Raw genomic sequence first — 19,586 nt, forward strand, 5'->3', positions numbered from 1 at the left:
GTGTATGGGGGATCTGCTGCCATGAAGGCTTCCCTGACTAGTCTAGTGGATGTTATAGCTACCGGGAAGGCCAGCTCCTGGGAGTGGAGAGCCAATGAGCATGTTAACTATTGACTCAGACAGACTCATTGGTGGCACGAGCACTGTATTAAGGTCCCACAATGGCACCATTTTCTTCACTGGTGGAAAATGACAGACAATGCCTTTCAGAAACCTCCCTACCATAGGATGTGAATTTAGCAACTTTCCCCAAAGAGGAGGGTAGAAAGCTGAAATCATAGCCAAATGAACTTTGGAAGAGCTAAGAGCCAGGCCCAAAGATTTCAACTGCAACCAATAGTCCAGAACGTTCTGAATCCATGCTGACATAGGATGAACTCCCTCTGAGGTTCCCCCAAACCGAAAACTGCTTCCACTTAGACAAAAACAGGTGCCCCCCCCCCAGATGTCCTACTCTAAGCAGAACTTCTTTAACTGCGTCTCTTCCTCATCTAGCACCCACGTGGTAAGGGGTAGACTGCCTACTGCTGGATGAACAACCTGGCTGTGATGTTGGGTCAACAGTTCAGGGAGGAGGAGAGACTTGGGAGGTTGAATTGAAACCGAAGAGGTTGCCCTAGAGTGGGTGGAAGATCGGAATCTGAAGGAAGAAGGAGCGTTCCACAGATTCCCAGGCCATCGTGGATATGGGTAAGGCATCGGTGGCCAATGAGTAGCGTGCCAAGAGCCCCTACGCCTAATGTGTGATTGGTATTGATCCCATGATGTCAGTATCAGATGTGTGTCTGGACCAAGCTGTAAACCGGCCTCTGGGGGACAAAAGGGAGGGTGAGGAAGAATTCTAATTCAGCCCCGATGAACCCCAAAGTCATTTGGGGTAATGGAGGATCAACTCCCGGCAGAGCCAGCCAGCCACCATCCAGCTTCATGCAAGGCCCAATATGCTGCTTGCACGGGCCCTAGGTCAATAAGGGGCCCTATGGGTTGCAGGGGCAACATGTTCTCGCTCAGTACTGACTCTCAAGGCGGCTCCAGGGCCGGTGTTGGCACCCGTCTTCAAGCCTCAGTCTGTACCAAAGTCGTCATCGCCGAAGAACTGGTCAGACGCCAGCCTAGACAGGGTACCCAGGCGTACAGGTGGTACCAAGGATGGTGTCAGTGCCCTAATCACTGATGAAGTCATTGCTGCTGACGGTTCATTGGTGATTGGAGAGTCTGGGACTGAGAGGCATAATAGGTCTGATGTCGCCTAGTAGGCCACGGGCGTTGTCATTGTTGGTGCTGAAGACGGCAGTTCTGGACTCACGCATGGTGCTGGAGTTGACTGTACAGCCTCTCAATGTTGCCTTGGTACGAGAGAATGGGTTGAAGGACCAGCTCCTGCACGGGTACCCAAGGAGCCATCATTGATCCCTGCAGAGAATGACTCTCTCTGCCAGCTGTGTTCCGATTTATGGGTCCTTTTCCTTGGTGGAGCCCTCCTAGAGGCTGCCTCCAAGTTCTGCCGCAGAACATCGGTACGATGAGGCTCACACGACAGCTGAGGAGCTGGTACCATCTCCAGTGCTGACGGGGGCCTCATGGCTTGCTCGCATCTCAAGTGCCTTGCTAACTGCATCCTTGTCCTGAAGGACTTACAGATGGAGCATCTGTCCTTACTGTGTTCCTCTCCCAGGCACATTAAACACTGCGTGTGGGGATCACTATTTGGAATAGCCCCTCACATGATGGGCAACGTTTAAATCCTGGTGAAGACATTCCACCAGGAAACTACAGCTAACTAACTAACCCACCTAAGGTACTAACTACTAAACAACTAACTATGAACACAAAGTTCTCAACAACTTAGAGATAAAAGGGCCGTGCCCACAGTGCTCCGACCTCTTGCTGGGGGTGGTGAGAAGGAACTGAGGCGGGTCAAGGCGACGCTGCCCTTATACAGCCAGGGGACAGGCTATGAGGCAAGGGGCACAAACACTATCCCTACGGGTACTGCTAGGCGAATTTCTCCGGCTTTGGTGCACTGGGCATGCACACACCTGAGTGGAATGTCTGTAAGCACTCAAAGAAGAACAAAGAGCCAGCCAGAGCCTGTGAGGCTCTTGGGGTTGGTAACGGGGCAGGGGTCCAGTCACTTCTAGGGCATCTAACTCTTACAGCCGGGTTGAACTACGTAGGGACTCATGTCCGGATACAGAACGCCTGTCACCAGGGTAACGATTTATGCAGATAGATAAGGTCAGCAGAGAGTGCTAGAAGTCAGGCGTTCTACTGGCAGAGCTGCACTGGGGACCGGGGGGAGCAAGGGGTGGTGCAGAATTTGCCTGACTCCTTTAATTTTATTGAGAGAAAAACCCAAGAGCTGCTGTTGATGTTTTAACCACCTTCATGAGGAAAGACAGAAAAGTTCAAACCTTATTATGGAAGAATCTAACTCAGGGGTTGGCAAACTACGGCCCGCAGGCCACATCCAACCAGCGGGACCGTCCTGCCTGGCCCCTGAGCTCCTGGCTGGGGAGGCTTGCCCCTGGCTCCTCCCCTGCTGTCCCCCCTCCCCCACAGCCACACAGCTAGCACGGCTTGCGCCCGCCCACCTCCCAGGCTTTCAGATAAGCCTGTCTTGCCACTCTGAGCGGCATGATAAGGGTAGGGCGGAGCTGGGGTTGGATAAGGGGCAGGAGGTCCCGGGGGCAGTCAGGTGACAGGGAGGTTGGATGGGACAGAGGTTCGGGGGGGGCAGTCAGGAGACAGAGAGGGTTGGATGGGAGTGGGGTCCCGGGGGGCCAGGGAGTGGGGGGGATGGACAGGGGGTGAGGTCCTGGGAGGACAGTTTGGTACAAGGGTCCCAGGGGGCAGTCAGGGTTGGATAGGCATGGGAGTCCTGGGGGGCCTGTCAGGGGACAGGGGTGTGGACAGGGGTCAGGGGGGCAGTCAGGGGACAGGGGGGGTCTGGATAGGGTGTGGGGTCCCAGGGGAGCAGTTGGGGTAGGGGGCAGTCAGGGGACAAGGAGCTGGGGGGTTGGATGGGTCAGGGGTTCTGAGGAGGGCAGTCAGGGGGCAGGAAGTGGGAGCGGGCAGATGGGGGTGGGGGCCAGGCTCTTTGGGGAGGCACAGCCTTTCCTATCCGGCCCTCCATAACGTTTCACAATCTCGATGTGGCCCTCAGGCCAAAAAGTTTGCCCACCCCGGTCTCATTGCACAGTGAGTATCCCAGTGGCTGGGAAAAGCCATGCCAGGGTACAAGTGAGACCCTCTATACCAGCATCAGCTACAACTATAGATACCCAAACACTGGGGGCCCAGTCAGAGCATTAATACGGGTAAGAAACTCAAATATGCTTGTGGGGGTTCCCCCAGCTGCTCTTCCACACCCTGAATGGATGGTCTCTGCAAACAGAAGCCAAGCTGCAGAGCAAAACATTGCCCTAAGTGTGTGTGTGGGGAGGGGAGGAGGGAGGCAGCAGGGGGAGAGCTTTCCCGGGTGTTAAGAGGGACATTCAAGAAGATTTCAGCAGCTTGGTTTGAAACCGTCTTATAGGGTCTCCAATGAGGACTTGGCTTTGCCAAGTGTTGGAGGAGAAGCAAGTGAACACAGCACAGCGGCCAGGCCAGCTTCCTTATGAGGATGCACTCTTGGGTTACACTTGTGGTGTGTGTATCTCCAGAGAGCTACGGCCATGCAGCACTCCCTCCAGCAATCACCCAGGCAGACAGAGACAGCCAGCGTGCTCGTGCAACTCCATGGGGACACATGCACCGGGTGGAAAACGCTTTATTTCATCTGGTCTCACTTTTTTATTTTCCCTTTCAAGTGAGGAAATTAAATGTAAAAAAAATCAGCTAGTGCTCAAGGCTTTACAAGCATAATAGTCAGGACATTCAAGGGTGCAGTTCTCAAGGCAATCAGAACTATATGACAGCAAGTTATCATGGGACATCCAAGACACTACAGGCCACTGGTAGCACTTACAGCACTTCGATGGTGAAAAGTGCCAAGGGCTCAATAACAACATTATTCTTGCAGAGGGGCTGAGTTAATATTGGGGCGGGAAAAAAATTGGAGTTCCCTGAATTTAATACCCGTAAATTCAAAAGAGTCTGTTAATGCCTGGAATGAAATTAAGCAAAAGTAAATGTAGACTGGTTGGCAGGAACAATACCCGGAGCTCCATCTGCTTAAGGAATGGGCTCCCAAGGGAAGTGCTGGAGATGCGGGACCAGGCACTCTCTCAGTCTGCAACAGTATCATGCAATGGTCTGCTGGGAAACGGACTGGCAGGTCCTTTCTGTCACCAGTTCCCTTGAGCCTATGATGGAACAGCCAGCCTCTTCCCTGGGCGGCCTGTAACTCGTCCTGGAAGGCTGGGGGTATTGAACCAGCCGGCTTCTAAGAGGGCTCCATAGTCACCTTGCCTCTTCTCCCCACCCCAGAGACCAAAGAAATTCAAAGCAGTTTGGAGCAGCAGTTGGGTGTATTTCTGCCCTATCGGGGCCCACTCCAAGGAACAGCAGCAAACATGACAGCTCCGATCTTTGGTATCTTCCTCTCATCCGGCATCAATCAGTTACCCAAGAGACAAGCTGCTGCTGAGACTTACCTGGAGCCTGAGGGCTGCAACCAGTGCGCTAATGTAGATCAGACAGCGGCTGTAAACATGAAGGTTAACTCTACAGTCCAAGGGCTCGGGTCACATTGCATGCCGGAAGCTGTAACCACTGCACCAAGGCTGACGGCAGCCACAGACCACACTGAGAACGCCACAGGTCAGTCCTACATAAAATCAATCCAGGTCAAGGTGCTGTGTCCGTAAGGCCCATTGAAATGCCAAATTTCCTGCTGCCAGGAGACAGCTGAGGACGGCTTCCTTCCTCAGCACGAGCAATCTCTCCACCTTCACCCCAGACAGGAGGCCAGCTGTGCTCAACACCAGGCTGCCCAGTATCCCATAGAAATTCATGGTGAAAATGGAAAGGATGAGGATGGTGATGGAGGCCACCACGGTGACAGACTGGGCAACCATGGCCCTGCCCTCTTCAGTGAGGTACTCCACGCCCGTGGCCAGCAGCAGGGCTCCTCCCAGGAGGATGTTGGCAGTGGAGTGGTCGCCGTTCAGCCAGTGGAATCCAAAAGCCAGCAAAGGGAGGCCAATGACGGTGGAGACCCAGGTACCAGACTGGGAATCTGCTGCCAAGGTAAGGCCAAGAGGTGTCCAGAAGAAGTCAACTGCTCCCACAAGTGCTGCCAGGGCCTGGAGGAGAAACCCTGCCGCAGCCCCGCGATTTATCTACAAACACACAGAGGCAAGCAATGAGCCGCAGGCCACGATCACAGGGAACTCAGCAGAACAGACACAAAGCAATAGCTTGGACACCCAGGGTAACAGCCTGAGGATCCATGCCCCCTGACTGGTACCCAGAGTTGCATCACGCTGTCAGCGGGAGTCCACCCTTCACGAGCTCCACTGCTTCCTTCACACATGGCTCCTCACAAAGGCCCATTAAGAAAAAAGTCTTTGCTTGTGTTCCTTCCTACCTGTAGTGCGACTGTGAAACCCCTTTTGTTCCACTGACAACTGCCCATCCCCAAAGCAGATTCCCCAGCCCCAGATACACTGACTCCGCCTCCTGCGCTCACAAACAGACTCATCCTTCCCCCAGCTTCTGCCAAAAAATCATCTGGAGCTGGTGAAGCAGGTATGCTGCCAAGAAACCAAGGACTCATCTGGTAGACCAGAACACGCTGAACTCGGGCCCCAGGCCTCCTTTTCAGACTCTTGACACCTGTAAGCATTAAACTAACTTTCAATCAAGTGCTGCAGGAAGAAACCTGGTAAGTTATCCTTGGGCCTGTAAATCTGTTGGTCCAGTAAATATGGGGGCAGCCAGAAGCGAATGAGGGACAACGCAGACGGCCTTTCGCTAGGCCACAGCACTAGCGCGCAGTGCGCTGATTTGTTCTCTGCCTTGAAAGTTTCCTTGAACAAGACCTGTCTCCGTCAGGTGGGAAAACAGGAGCAGCCGCGCAGCTGCCACCTGGGCAGGTCCACGGTAAGAGGGGCACATTCGCCCGTCCCTGAGCCCTGCGGCCATCGCTCTCACCTGGAAGGTGCGGACAGCTGAGCACAGACACACGGCGCACAGCCCCAGGCTGGGCAGAGCCGTGCTCCACTCAGCAGGCCGGCCAGCCATGGGGGCAGAGGCCTTATCCAGCCTGAAAGGGAGAAGAGAGGAGAGAGCAGGTTACTGGGGGCTGGCAGGCAGCCTCCCTCCAGCGGCTGAGCAGTGCCCGGCTCTGGCGGCTGAGCCCCAGCTCCAGCTGCCCAGGCAGGACACGGCTGCGGAGTTCACACAGCAAAGCAACTGCCTGGGCCAAGGGCAGAGCCCCCAGCTGGGAAACCCGCCTAGGGAGGAGAACTTCACGGCCATTCCCCGCCCCCCCGCACGCGCTCCCGGGCCGGCGCCCCCCATCTCTGGGCGCCCCCCCACCCCACACGCGCTCCCGGGCCGGCGCCCCCTCCCCTCCCCTCCGGGCGCCCCCCACCCCACACGCGCTCCCGGGCCGGCGCCCCCTCCCCTCCGGGCGCCCCCCACCCCGCACGCGCCCCCGGGCCGGCGCCCCCTCCCCTCCCCTCTGGGTGCCCACCCCACACGCGCTCCCGGGCCAGCGCCCCCTCCCCTCCGGGCGCCCCCCCACCCCGCACGCGCTCCCGGGCCGGCGCCCCCTCCCCTCCCCCCCGGGTGCCCCCCCGCACGCGCTCCCGGGCCGGCGCCCCCTCCCCTCCCGGCCCCCCCCCCGCACGCGCTCCCGGGCCGGCGCCCCCTCCCCTCCGGGCGCCCCCCCACCCCGCACGCGCTCCCGGGCCGGCGCCCCCCCATCTCTGGGCGCCCCCCCACCCCGCACGCGCTCCCGGGCCGGCGCCCCCTCCCCTCCGGGCGCCCCCCCACCCCGCACGCGCTCCCGGGCCGGCGCCCCCTCCCCCGACCCCCAGAGTGCCCCCCCCGCACGGCCACCGGCCGCTCCGCGCTCACCGGCCCCCCCACCGCACTTCCGGCAACAGGCGGGCGCCCGGGCGAGCGAGTCCTGGGCTAGAGCGGCGCACGGGGAGTCAGCCGAGAGAGGCGCGCTCTGTGCCCGGACACAGGCAGCGCTGCCTTGGCGCCCCCTGCTGGCACGGAGGAGTCATCGCAGCCCGTCGGCGCGCAGGGACCCAGGGCGGCCTCAGCCGGGGCACGAGGCGGGGTGGCTGGGACTCGCCCTGCGCGCAGAAGGGAGCCGCCAGGCCCGGGGTGCAGGGCGGCGGGGCACGTATCCCATTGCCCCGCTGGGCTGTCTGGCCAGCGCCTGGGGCTCAGCGGGCAGAGACTGGAACCCCTCACCCGGCTTGAGCCGCACTTGGCATCCCGGCTGCTTATACACTGTGCTAGGAAATCCATCCCCGTGGGCCAAGCCGTGCCACCCCTCCCCGGGCCCTGAGCGCCCCCAGCCTCGGGGTCCCCTGGGCCAGGCCATGCCACCCCTCCCCGGGCCCTGAGCGCCCCCAGCCTCGGGGTCCCCGTGGGCCAGGCCGCGCCACCCCTCACCGGGCACTGAGCGCCCCCAGCCTCGGGGTCCCCTTGGGCCGCGCCGCGCCACCCCTCCCCGGGCACTGAGCGCCCCCAGCCTCGGGGTCCCCCTGGGCCAGGCCATGCCACCCCTCCCCGGGCCCTGAGCGCCCCCAGCCTCGGGATCCTCATGGGCCAGGCCGTGCCACCCCTCACCTGGCACTGAGCGCCCCCAGCCTCAGGGTCCCTGTGGGCCAAGCCGTGCCACCCCTCACCAGGCACTGAGCACCCCCAGCCTCGGGGTCCCCGTGGGCCAGGCCGTGCCACCCCTCACCAGGCACTGAGTGTTTGCAGCCTCGGGGTCCCCGTGGGCCGTGCCATGCCACCCCTTCCTGGATACTGAGTGCCCCCAGCCTGAGGGTCCTTATGAGCCATGCTGCACCTCCCCTCCCCTGGCACTGTGTGGCCACGGTCTCAGCGTTACTCTGACTCAGGAACAGGCAGAGGGCATAAAGACTGCGTAAGAGTTCACAGGGATCCTCTGGATCAGCTATATGCATAATACTGTGTCAAAGGGTGGCATATGAAGTCTCTACCAATAGTCAGCAATACACTGGTCGTTATAATCATTGCAAGGTGTAGGTAGGATGATATTTCAGGAGCTAGGGAGCTAGACCGCACACTGTATTCCTAAGGTCTGTGAGTTGCAGAGGTCACCAGACTGTGAGAAACATGCTCCAGGCAGCAGGAGGGAAGGGACTTGTCTCTCTCTGCATCAACTGTCTCACAACGGAGGCCCATCTGCAGCTTGAGCCACATGCTGGTCAAGGGTTTGGAAAATCAACAGGAAAGGAAAACACAGGAAAACCCACTGGTTAGGCGGTGTCATTCAAACAATGGATTGGAGGGCCTAACTCCAGGTGAAGAGACACCTGGGATGCGTCACCAAGGAGGCAAGCTGCCAGCTGCGTCTTGTCCACAGATAGACAATCACAACCAGGCCTGGCTGTTCCACACCGGGAAGACTTTGGGTGAGCGTCGCTCCAGAAGGTAAGAAGGTATCTGCTCAGCCAGCCTAGGGTTTAGAAGGTGCTTTGTGGTTGGATTTTGTCTGTGACCATTGGTTTCCAGCACTTCTGCTTGGGGTCACCTGCACCTGGGAACCGGGTGACATGAACGTTGACTGGTGTCGCTATATCCATATCTCCGCGCTCGGCCTCGCCCAGAGCCTGATCTGGGACTGGGATGCTGGGGAGCAGCAGCTCTGAGTGTCCAGTGGGCCAGGAGCCACGCAGAGGGGTCAGGTGATTGCCAACCTGCAGAGAGAGCCGGGCCTGGCGGGCAGACACGGACCTGACCCCTGCCCGCCAGAGACAAGACTCCCACACGCCAGGTACCCCCTGGGCATCACCGGCCGCATGGGCCAGGCCACTCCTCGGGCACTGAGCGTCTGCTGCCTCGGGGTCCCCATGGGCCAGTCCCCCCCTCGGGGGGCATCAAGCACCCCTCAGCATTAGGCTCGCCCGGGCAATCAGAGCTGGAAAAGCCTCTTTGCTCCCGGGTAGCCTCCCCCCGCCCATCCCTGCGCGTCTTGCTGCTGGGATCTGTCTGCCCACGGTCCGACCTGCGGCTGCCCCAGCTCCCTCCCCGCCCGGGCTGCTGCCCCGCCCCGCTCCTTCCTTCCGGCGCGGCCCGGCCCGGCCCGGCCCGGCTCGGCTCCCCCTGCGCTCCGGCCCCGCATTTTCCGGCCCGGCTCGGACGCGAACTCCCAGCCCGGCGGCTGCCGCTGCCCGTGGTTCCCCGCGCGCAGCCCCGGCTCTGGGCCCGGGCCGCGCTGCCCCTCGGTCTGGTCCCTGCTCTGAGCTCCGCTGCGTGCCTGGAGCCTGCCCGGTGTGTGTCCCCTGTTCTGGGGAGTGTCTGCCCCCTGCTTCTCCGTGCCCAGCCCGGGGGACACTCTTTATCCGTCCCCCCCCCCAGTGGCCCCCCCTTCCGTGCCCAGCCCCTGCACGGATTCCCGGATCGTGCCCATGGGCATCGTCAGGTTGGCAGATGTGATTAAGGAGGAGGCTGCGGAGGCTGTGAGCTCGTTCCCTCTGCAACAGTATCGAGGTGAGCACCCCCCAGCTCTTCCCCAGCCTGGGGCACGGCTCCTCCTGCTGCCCCCCGGCGGGAGGGGACCGCACAAGCGGGCAGGGGCCAGGGGGCAGGTGGGGATTCAGAGCGAAGAGGAGGGTGGGAGAGGCTGAGATCGCCTGGGAATGGTGGGGGTAGCGGCTGGGGACACCCCAGGGAATTGGGAGGGGGGTGAATGGGGAAGCAGCCCTGGGGGGTGGCATGGAAGATGAGGAGTGAGAGTCCCCAGGCAGGCAGTTCCAGAGCAGCCAGCCCTTTAGGACAGGATGGGGCGGAGGTTATGCCCGTTCCTGGGGGAATAACCTAGCTGTTGCCTTGGGCTTCCCAGACCGCATCATAGCCCTGGACGCATCCATTGCCATTTACCAGTTCCGCACGGCCATGCCGAAGATCTTCAACCGCAACGGGGAGAACATCAGGTGAGTGGCCCGTACCCCAGCAGTGCCCAACTTCCCCAGGGCTGCTCCCTGCTCCCAGAGCCCCTAGGCAGCACCAGCTCCGTGGTGTCACACACCCAGTGCCTGGCCAGTGGGGGTCGCCTTGGGAGCTCACTCACACGGTGCCGTGCTGTGCCGGGGGCCCAGCGGAGGACAATTCAATGGCCTAATGGCTTGTGTGCAGGATTCGGAGACAGGAGCCCCTGGAGCCTGCCCTCAGCCCTGCCACAGACTTCCTGGGTCGCTTTGAGCAGCCCCCATCCCCTGCCTGTTCCTCCGTGTGTGGGGATAAGGGTGCTGACATCCTCACACTGAAGCTGGGCAGCCATATTGTTCTGGCCTGCACCTGTGCGGGTGTGTGACGCCAGATGGGCTTCCCCCGTTCTGTCGGAGCGGCTCCCGCTGCCGGGCTCTCCGTTCCGCCTGGCGCACGCGTCGTGGTGCAAGCCGCAGGCTGCCCGGCTTTTGGTCTCAGTCACTTGCAGGGGCTGTTTTACCGGACGCTGCATCTCCTGGAAAATGGCATCAAACCGGTGTTTGTGTTTGACGGGCGGCCCCCTGACCTCAAACAGCCGCTGGTTGGTATCAGAGGCGTTCTGGGACGTTTGTTAATGGCGCAGGGTGGGCTGTGCCTTTAAGAGCTGAGCTTCCCGGGTAGAGCATCCAGGCGGGGAGCTCTTGTTGTTAGGTCCCTTACATGCAGGAGTAGCCCCAGGTGCAGTGTTGTAAGGCAGAGCTCTCGTGAGCACTGTGTGATCCCTGAACACGGCAGAGGGGACAGAACATGCAGCAATGGGGTAGGGGCGGGGGTGGGGATACACAGCTGATCATTCTCGGTCCCAGCCACAAGGGGCGCTGCAGCAATTGGGACAGGGGCTGGGGGGGCTATGCCAATGTTCTCTGTCCCAGGTGGGAGGATGATGCCTGGCCTGGGGTGAGAAGGGGATAGGACGTCTCTGCGCGCAGATCGTTGTAACAGATTCCTTTCCTTGCAGTTGGCCAGGCGGGCAGAGGCTGCCAGGGCGAGGAGAGACGCTGCAGGTAAATGCCCAAGCCTGTGGAATTCTGCTGTGCCACATTGCAAAGCAGCTGGGGGCCCATGGCTCGCCTCATCTGCCCTGCCCCAACAGGGCCCTCCCCTGCCTTCCAGAGAGCTCCCTGGGCTCTCGCAGTGGCAGTCAGTGGCCCCTATCCGGGTTGCAAGCCTAGTTTCAGGGCCTTCGCTGTCCAGGCCTGGGGTCCGGCTTGAACATGCAGCGCCTGTATGCAACAGCAGGGGCACTGTAACTGGGAACGGGGGTCCCTGCTGCATCAGGACCCCCTGACCCACATTCCTCTGCTGGTTACAGAGTCCCGCCTGGCTGAAAACCTGCAGCGGCCCCTGAAGCAGGATTGTGAGACCCTGCTGAGCTACCTGGGTGTGCCATGTGTGCAGGTAACCTGGAGTGGGACAGCATGGGGTCGGATCCTGTGGCAGAGGGGCCAGCCCGTGGGTCACTGGGGCAGCTGTCTGGGCTCCTCAGGAGAAGGGGAGAGGCCCTGTGCTTGGGCAAAGCCCGTTGCTTTGGCTGCAGTTTCTTGCTCTTCAGGGGTGGCCCAGGTGGCTCTGCTGGCCAGAGGGTCCATGGCTGAGTGTGACAGAGCCGCAGGGTATCGCTGGTGGAGACGGGGGTTGTTTATCTAGGGCCTACACAAAGTGCTCTGGGAGGGACATGGACCCTTGACAGAAGCAAGCCAGTTGCTGTGATGTAAAGGAAGCAGTGAAAGCTGGTCTGAGCAGGGACCGGGGAGGAGGGGCCATGTGCCGCTGGCAGGTCCCGTTTGGGGGATGGCCCAAGGAGGGCGCTGTCCCCATGGGGATGCTAGCAGAGCCGCTCTCTGTACCCGTGCGCAGGCTCCGGCTGAGGCAGAAGCCACCTGCGCAGCTCTGGTGAAGTCTGGCAAGGTTTGGTGCACGGCCACGGAGGACATGGACGCGCTGCCTTTCGGGAGCCTCCGCCTGATCCGCCACCTGAGCGCCAAGAAAAGCTGGTGAGTGGCAGCGGTCTTGGCCACGCTGAGCCCTTGGCGGGTCTGAGCCCTGCTGGGGGACATGGTAGAGGAGAGAGGGGGATCCAGGAGCTGCTGGCGCCTGGGAACCCCGGGGAAGTTCCAGAGGCCTGGCATAAAGCTCATGTGCCAGGATTTTAAAGGGATAAACAGGGTGACCAGGGTAATTATAGGCTGTCAGCCTGACGTCGATCCTGGGCAAGGTAACGGAGCAGCTGAGAGGGGACTCAGTTAATAAAGAACGAGAGGGTGATCTCAGTAATGCCAATCCGCATGGGTTTGCGGAAAATAGACCCTGTCAAACTCACTCAGTCTCTTTTCTGACGAGATGACAAGTCTGGCTGATAACGCTGATAGCGTTGGCATAACGGACTTAGACTCCTGGAACGCGTTTGACCTCGTCCTGCATGTCGTTTTGATGAAGAAACTAGAATGATATAAAATTAACCTGGCCCACAGATTATAAACTAGCCAAGTGATAGGTCTTAAAATGTAACTGAAACCAGGGAATCCCCACTGAGCCGGTGTTCGTAGTAAGAACGCACAGGGATCGGTTCTTGGCCCTACACTATTTAACATGTTTATCAGTGACCTGGAGGAAACGATAAAACCATCACTGACAAAGTTTGCAGATGACACAATGATTGGGGGAGTGGGAAATAACAAAGAGAACTGGTCATTGACACAGAGCGATCTGGATTGCTTGGTAAGCTGGGCACAAGCAAACAACAATACGACCAGATGTAAAGTCATACATCTGGGACCAAAGTCTGTCGGCCATACTTACTGGATGGGGGACCCTATCCTGGGAAGCAGCGACTCTGGAAAAGATTTGTGGGTCGTGGTGGATAACCAGCTGAACGTGAGCTCCCAGTGCGACACTGTGGCCAAAAGGGCGAATGCGATCCTGGGAGGTATACACGGGAATCTCCAGGAGGAGCAAAGAGGTTATTTCACCTCTGTATGTGGCCCTGGTGCGAGGGCTGCTGGGATCCTGGGCCCAGTTCTGGTGCCCACAATTTGAAAAGGATGGTGATAAATTGCAGAGGGTTAAGAGAAGAGGCATGAGAATGATTAAAGGATTAGAAAACATATTTTATAGAGAGAGATTCCAGGAGCTCCATCTATTCACCTTACCAAAGAGCAGGTGAAGGGGTGACTTGATCACAGCCTATAAGTACCTCCGTGGGAACAGAGATTTGACAGAAGGTTTGTCAGTTCAGCAGACTAAAGTCTAACATGATCCAATGGCTGGAGGTTGAAACTAGACAAATTCAGACTGGAAATAAGGGGCATATTTTTAACAGTGAGGGTTAAAACCATTAACCCCGGAGCAACATCCCAAGGCTATGGTGGATTCTCTCTCACTGGCTGTTTTTAAATCTAAGAGATCTGCTCTGGGTCAAACAGGAGTTGTTTGGGGGCAGGGCTCTGGCCTGTGTTACACATGGGGTCAGACTGGATGATCACAGTGGTCCCTTCTGGCCTGAGAATCTCGGAATCTGTGGAAGAGGAAGTGAGGAGTGGGTGGTGGGGGAGCCGGAAAGGTGCCCACCCAGCAGAGGGGAGGTGCTGGGGGCTGGACAGGTGTAGACGGGAGACTAGAGCCTGCACTCAGGTTATGGCCTTGGGCTCCCACTGTCTGGCCACGCCAGGTTTGTGCCGCAGGGGATGGCTGCGCGGCTCTGAGGGGTGCCATAGGGTAAAGCGGACAGGAATGGGGGCTTGGCGGGGGAGGGTGCCCCAGCCTCACGCTGCCCTCTGTCTCTTGCAGTGAAGTGGAAGAGTTTTCCTTGCCTGCCATTCTGCAGAAGCTGGGGATGACTCAGGAGCAGGTGGGGATAGATTGATGGGTTTTGTTGTGTGGTGGTACCACCGTGGGGCCCCCGCGGTGGAGCAGAACCCCCTGCGCTCGGTGCTGCCCGGACACAGAACAAAGAGACAGGCCCCGCCCAGAGCTGAGAATCCGAGGACAGGAGGCAGCGGGTGGATGCAGACAGACCGACGGGCAGCCCAAGGGAAGAGGGAGACGACGCTGGCCAGCAGGATTGTCTCATCGTTCCCTTGGGCTGCCCGTCAGTCTGGTGCATGTTGAACAGGTGAGGCTATGCTGGGACGGGGAGGGACCGTGCTGGTGAGGAGTGTAAGGCTGCCTGCCGTGACCCCAGGGCGTGCATGCCAGCCTCAGGGCAGAGTGCTGGGAACCCGGCACCAACCCCCCATTGGCTGTGAGCTCTGTATTCGATTTCACCAACCAGTTACCAGGTGTGAGCTCCTCAGGCCCTACAACAGCCTAACCTGGGCGTCACAGCCAGGCCGTGGGCTCCCACATCTGTCCTGCCACCCAGGGGAGCTGCCTGTGTGATAGCTGGGCCCTTACCCCAAGGATACGGCAATAGTCAGGTTACTCCCTGACCCAAAGGACCCGTCACTCACCCCAGGTCAGTTGCACCTTAGCTCTCACACCAAAGCCCACGCTTGTAGCCAGTCCTATAATAAACTGTCTAAACCTTTATTAACCAGGAAAAGGAAACAGGAGAGTTATTGACAAGGTTAAGCAGGGAACCATAGATACACACCCGAGTTACAGTCACAAGTTTCAAAAGGGAATAGAAGCATCTGTCACACGCAAGCTCCAAACGTCCTTTAGGGCTGACCTAGGCTGAGCACTGGGGATCTCTTGCTTCTGCCTAGAAACCTGCCCCTCCAGAGTCCAAGCAGAGTAAAGAGAATCATTTCCTTCTGTCTGGGGGTTTTATCCCCCTCCCGCCATGTGCTCTGAGCCACAAACTCAGCTGATGGGAGGAAACCACATGCATGACTCAGCAGGGGTGGGGTGGAGGAAGGGGAGCACAGCAGGTGTGGATGGACCTTCCCTGTGGGGCAGGATGTAACACCTGCTGGAGCCAGCACTTCACACTGGTTAATGTCTCTCTCCTGCCTGGCGAGTTACAGGGTCACAGAGGCTCACTATCCAACCGCTCCGATAGTCCCTTGCACGAGGGGATACGGACGTGATACGTCAGATTGACGCCGGCAGCAGCTCACCACTGTTCCATACAGGCTAAACACAGTCTTCCAATGCTGACACCTGTTTGAACAATACTAACCCACAGGCGGGCCAGGCTATGCCAGCCACGTATTTGTCAGGGTTCAGTTGAGACTTGTGGCATGAGCTGGCCCCTGGTCCGCCAGCCTCACCAGGGTGTGGGAGGGGTGGTCAGGGCCGGAGCAGGCGGCCACCCAGCTAACCCCTCTGGTGATGGTTGTCTTCTTCCCCCTCTCCTCGGGCCGGGCCTGTCCCGGAGCAGTTCGTGGACCTGTGCATCTTGCTGGGCTGTGATTACTGTGGGAAGATCTGGCGGCTGGGCCCCAAGAAGGCCCTCAGGCTGCTGCAGCAACACGGGACCATCGAGCAGGTTCTCCAGAACATCGACCCGCAGGTACCAGAGGCCTTGGCCTGGGCATGAGCAGCCAAGCCGTGTGCTGCCCAAGCCGGGGAGTGGGCTGGGTTTGCCGTAAAGCCGCGCTGTTGGTGGGAAGGGCCAGGAGGGGCGTGACTGCCAGCGAGAGCCAGGTAGTGGGGATGCCCGAGAAGTGGGCAAAGGAGCAGGGCTGGTTGGAGGGAACAAACCCCTCATCCCTTGGGGGGGAACAGCAGTGACCCCCCCGCCAGCCTGTGCTCCCTGGTGCAGTTGTGCGGCCCTTTGAATGAGACACGACACCGAGGCCCCTGCCCATCGACCCCATGGGCGTTAAAGACCCTGGGGCGTGAACCCTGGTGTCCTAGATCCGGTAACTGTGGATGCAGGGTTCTGCTTCACTCCCGGCCCCAACCCGGGCTGTGGTGTAGCTATGCACTGGTAACCAGCTGCTGGTCCCTCCCCAGAGGTGGGTGCATTGCAGCGGTGGGTACAGCCGTTCCTGGGTGTGGGCTCCAAAGTGCTTTGGGATCCTTTGGGGGCACAGGGCACTGCTGGCTTGTAAGCTGCTGCTGTTGCAGAAGCACCCGCTGCCCACCAACTGGGACCTGGAGGGAGCTCGCAGGCTCTTCCTGCAGCCGGAGGTGGCTGACCCGGGCCAGATAACGCTGGAGTGGCATGACCCCGACCCGGAGGGGCTGGTGCAGTTCCTCGCCCGTGAGAAGCACATGAAGTCAGTGTTGCACTGTCTGGATGGGGGGCAGGCGGGATGACCTAGCATGGGGAGGAGTCCTGTGTGTGATGAGTTCGGGGGGGTCTCAATTCATTGTGTGGCTGCCCCCAATCTGACCCCACAGCTGGCAGCCTCAGTCCTGAAGCCAGCAGCTAAATAGGCCTTGGAGACTCACCCCCTTTCTCCCGCCCACAGGGGGGATGTCCAGGGCGGGATGGGGGGAGGCGGGGCGGTGTGTAGACAGGGGACACGTCTCCAGTGCTCCCAGTCCGGCACCTTTCGCACCAACATGGAGCTCGCTGTGTGGCACCAGCAGACTCCCCCGCCCCCTTTGGGATCGACACTCAGAGCGCCAGGGCCTCGAGTGCCCCATGCAAGTCTCCAGCGCCTGACCTGGGTCCGAGCTGGGCTCCAAGGAATTGCCTGTTTCGCTTGGCCCCAGTCCCAGGGTGACTCTCGGAGCCCTGGAGAGGCTGGACACGGCCTTGTCCATGGAGCAGATCTACTGCAGCGCCCTTGAGGCACAGCGGACCCAGAGCTTGGGAAGCCCATTCAAGCCAGACCCCCTGTATCAGGGAGCTCTGGGAGCAGGCCTGGCACTGAGCCACTTCTGCTGAGATCCTGGCACAGGGCGGGCGAGGAGGGCCACACTTAGGGGGTTCTCCTCAACCCCCCTTGGTTTCCGTTCCTCTTGCTGTGGTGCCCCCCTGGCCCAGATCCCCTCCAGGCCCTGCCCCCCCCCACGTTGACCCGAGCTCTCTTTCCAGTGAGTCGCGGGTGTGCCGGCGGCTGCAGCGGTGGCATGAGGCCCAGCCCAAGCCCAAGGAGGCCCAGCCCAAGCAGCAAGTGCCCCGGGAGGGCAGGAGGCAGCGGAAGCTGGGCGATTTCTTCCCAGCCAGCAAACGGGCACGTCCGCCGGAGGTAAGGGGTGTGCGCGCCAGGACCCCGGCACCGGGCGGGCCCAAGGGATGGCGCAGGGGGTTATCCTGTGTATGGGTCGAGATCTGCAAACAGCACTGAGCAGGGTGTTCATTGTGCCAGTTGTTTGTGTGAGGAGGGGGCAGGGCCAGGCCTGGTGCCAGCCATCGGGGTTCCTCATGCCCTACACGGATCCCTTTGCTTCCAGTCCTGGCCCCATTGGTCCCAACAGGGGCCTGGGCACGTATCAGTCTTAGCCGCCCTCTCTGCTGGGGGCTGCCCTTGTATCAACAGGACCCAGACAGTGAGACGAGCTGGTCTGATCTCGGCCACTTTCCTTCCCCAGGTGCCCAGCCCCCGGCCCAGCAGGAAGAGACAGAAACTGCAGGCAGGGACACCTGGAAAAGCGGGCAGCCCGGAGCCGGGGAAGTGAGATGCTGGCCTTGCACCTGCTCCCGCCACAGCACCCATACGCTGCCGTCTGCTCTCCCCCAGGCCTTCTGCCAGCCACGCCCAGTGGGCAGCTGGGGCATCAGGCCGGGAGCCCCGCAGCTGAACCTGATGGGCACGGACGGAACCAAATCGCCTCGACTTTAATGCCCCGGTGCAGCCCACGCTCCAGCATGCAATACGGCCCAGTGAGGCACTGAATGCTGGGAGCTGCAGTCTCTGCCGGCCGCCCACTGGCACTGGCCTTAGGAGACAGCTGCATGGCCTGTGGCCAGGGTGCAAAGTGCAGAGTGTGTGTGTGTGATGAGGGGCAAGAACAACCGGCTGGACAGGTTGGTTCAGTACCCCCCTCCTGAGAGCGCCAACAGATTTTGTGGGTCGGGATTGAGGGGCGCCGGCAGAGCCGGGGGGAGCCCGGGGCTGGGTTAGGGGGCTGCGGGTCGGGATTGAGGGGCGCCGGCAGAGCCGGGGGGAGCCCGGGGCTGGGATAGGGGGCTGCGGGTTGTGATTGAGGGGCGCCAGCAATCTAGGATGGGGCAGTAACACAGTCCCTGCTCGCTCTGTGCCTGGTAGCTGCAAATTGAGGCCAAAGTTGGCCGCCGTTCAGAACTCTCTCAGGTTTCTGCTGCCAGGCCCAGCACTGTGGTATCGGGGCACCAGGGGCACAGAGCCACTAAGCGACTTGCCCAAGGTCACACAGGAGGCTGTGGCAGAGTCAGGATTAGAACCCAGCTCTCCAGAGCCTCTTTCCAGTGCTTGGATCACAGGCCCGTCCTTCCTGCTGGCCTGGCCCCAGCGCCAGGGGGAGGAGGGCATTGGAGACAGTCCGACAGGAGCTCTGTCCCTCGACTGCCTGTTTCGGGTACCCATGGGAGCAGAATGGGGATGGGGTTAAGGAAGGGAAGAATGAGGGTGAATATCAGGAGTGACTCCACGGCTGGGAGATGGATCCGGCTGTGGGATCGTCTGCCAGGGACATTTCAAAGCAGGCCGGACTGAGGAGCATGGCCGGGGGGCACAAAGAGCAGGGGAGATGTTCTGGCTCGGGCTGGCGCTCCAGCTCCCAAGCCCAGGCGTCAGGTGGTATCTGATGGGGCCGGGAGCTTGCGCCCAGCTGCTGCATAGACGTGCCCGCTGCGACTCTCCCGATATCTCCGCCCTGGCCAGCCCAACGGGGCACCAGGACACCGTCTCCTGTTCTGTTCTGGGAGCTCGGCAATAAAGTCAGAGGTGATACAGTTCAGTCTGATTGTAACTGGTAAAGAGCTTCTGGCACAAGAGCTCCCGTTAGTCACAGCTGCTGAGGGTCCCAGCACTGCCCCGTGAAGCTGCACCGTCTTCCTGCTCCAGAAGCTGCTGGAGAAACCGGGAGCTCCCCCCAAGCCGCTCCTGCCCCGCTCCCCACAGCGCCCCCTGCTGGGAGAAGTGGGGGCTGGAGTAGTTTTGAGCTCAGCCATCCTGCTAGCAGTGGCGTGAACGAGCTAGGCCCTGACCTCTGTACCTCCCTTGCTCTGAGTCTGCAGCTGGCACCAGGAGCTGGCCGGTCCCCCGGGGGATGGACAGGTCGGAGCCGGCCGGGACAGACCGTGCTGAGCTCTGTTCAGGTGGACAGGAAGCTTCCCAGCTGTAGCGGAGGCAGTTCCACCCCCGCCCCCATGGGAACTCCCCCCTCCAGGCCCAGCTGAGGTGGTGGCTGCTCAGAGCCAGGGGCCTTGCTCGGGAGGGAGTGCGAGGTGCTCGGCCTGCTTGCAGCGGGGAGGACGTGCCATGCCAGCCCAGGGACTTTGCCACCCCTCGCTGCAGAGTCCCAAGGGCGTGAGACTCGCTATGGACCGTGAAGGCTCGGGGAAAGATGTCCACTGGGCACGAGGGGGATTGCTGCTCTCCCTGGGCGGAGCGGGC

At 60.3% G+C, this 19,586-nt stretch overlaps 2 protein-coding genes across 2 annotated transcripts; one reads left to right on the top strand and one right to left on the bottom strand.

The window, feature by feature from the left end:
* Positions 1–4,453: 4,453 nt before the first annotated feature.
* On the bottom strand, positions 4,454–7,087 carry TMEM276 (transmembrane protein 276). Its single transcript, XM_084621815.1, has 3 exons — positions 7,030–7,087; positions 6,100–6,211; positions 4,454–5,285 (listed from the first exon to the last, which is right to left on the bottom strand). Exons 2-3 carry the CDS (start codon positions 6,187–6,189, stop codon positions 4,782–4,784), a joined length of 594 nt encoding a protein of 197 aa, XP_084477941.1. The 5' UTR covers positions 6,190–6,211; positions 7,030–7,087; the 3' UTR covers positions 4,454–4,781.
* Positions 7,088–9,210: 2,123 nt separating this feature from the next.
* Positions 9,211–18,922, top strand: LOC311517043 (flap endonuclease 1-like). Its single transcript, XM_084621567.1, has 11 exons — positions 9,211–9,651; positions 10,004–10,094; positions 10,588–10,690; positions 11,108–11,153; positions 11,462–11,547; positions 12,007–12,143; positions 13,936–13,996; positions 15,473–15,604; positions 16,165–16,316; positions 17,084–17,237; positions 17,581–18,922. Exons 1-11 carry the CDS (start codon positions 9,570–9,572, stop codon positions 17,665–17,667), a joined length of 1,131 nt encoding a protein of 376 aa, XP_084477693.1. The 5' UTR covers positions 9,211–9,569; the 3' UTR covers positions 17,668–18,922.
* The last annotated feature ends 664 nt before the right edge of the window (positions 18,923–19,586 follow it).

This window comes from Lepidochelys olivacea (genome assembly GCF_965140295.1).
Source record: "Lepidochelys olivacea isolate rLepOli2 genome assembly, chromosome: 2".
In the NCBI taxonomy this organism is placed as follows: Eukaryota; Metazoa; Chordata; order Testudines; family Cheloniidae; genus Lepidochelys; species Lepidochelys olivacea.

Coding starts and splice junctions, on each gene's coding strand:
- TMEM276 (XM_084621815.1), bottom strand. CDS start 6,189: ATGGCTGGCCGGCCTGCTGAGTGGAGCACGGCTCTGCCCAGCCTGGGG. Junction 5,286..6,099: donor CAGCTGTCCGCACCTTCCAG/GTGAGAGCGATG, acceptor GTGTGTTTGTAG/ATAAATCGCGGGGCTGCGGC.
- LOC311517043 (XM_084621567.1), top strand. CDS start 9,570: ATGGGCATCGTCAGGTTGGCAGATGTGATTAAGGAGGAGGCTGCGGAG. Junction 10,691..11,107: donor CTGACCTCAAACAGCCGCTG/GTTGGTATCAGA, acceptor CTTTCCTTGCAG/TTGGCCAGGCGGGCAGAGGC. Junction 17,238..17,580: donor AACGGGCACGTCCGCCGGAG/GTAAGGGGTGTG, acceptor TTCCTTCCCCAG/GTGCCCAGCCCCCGGCCCAG.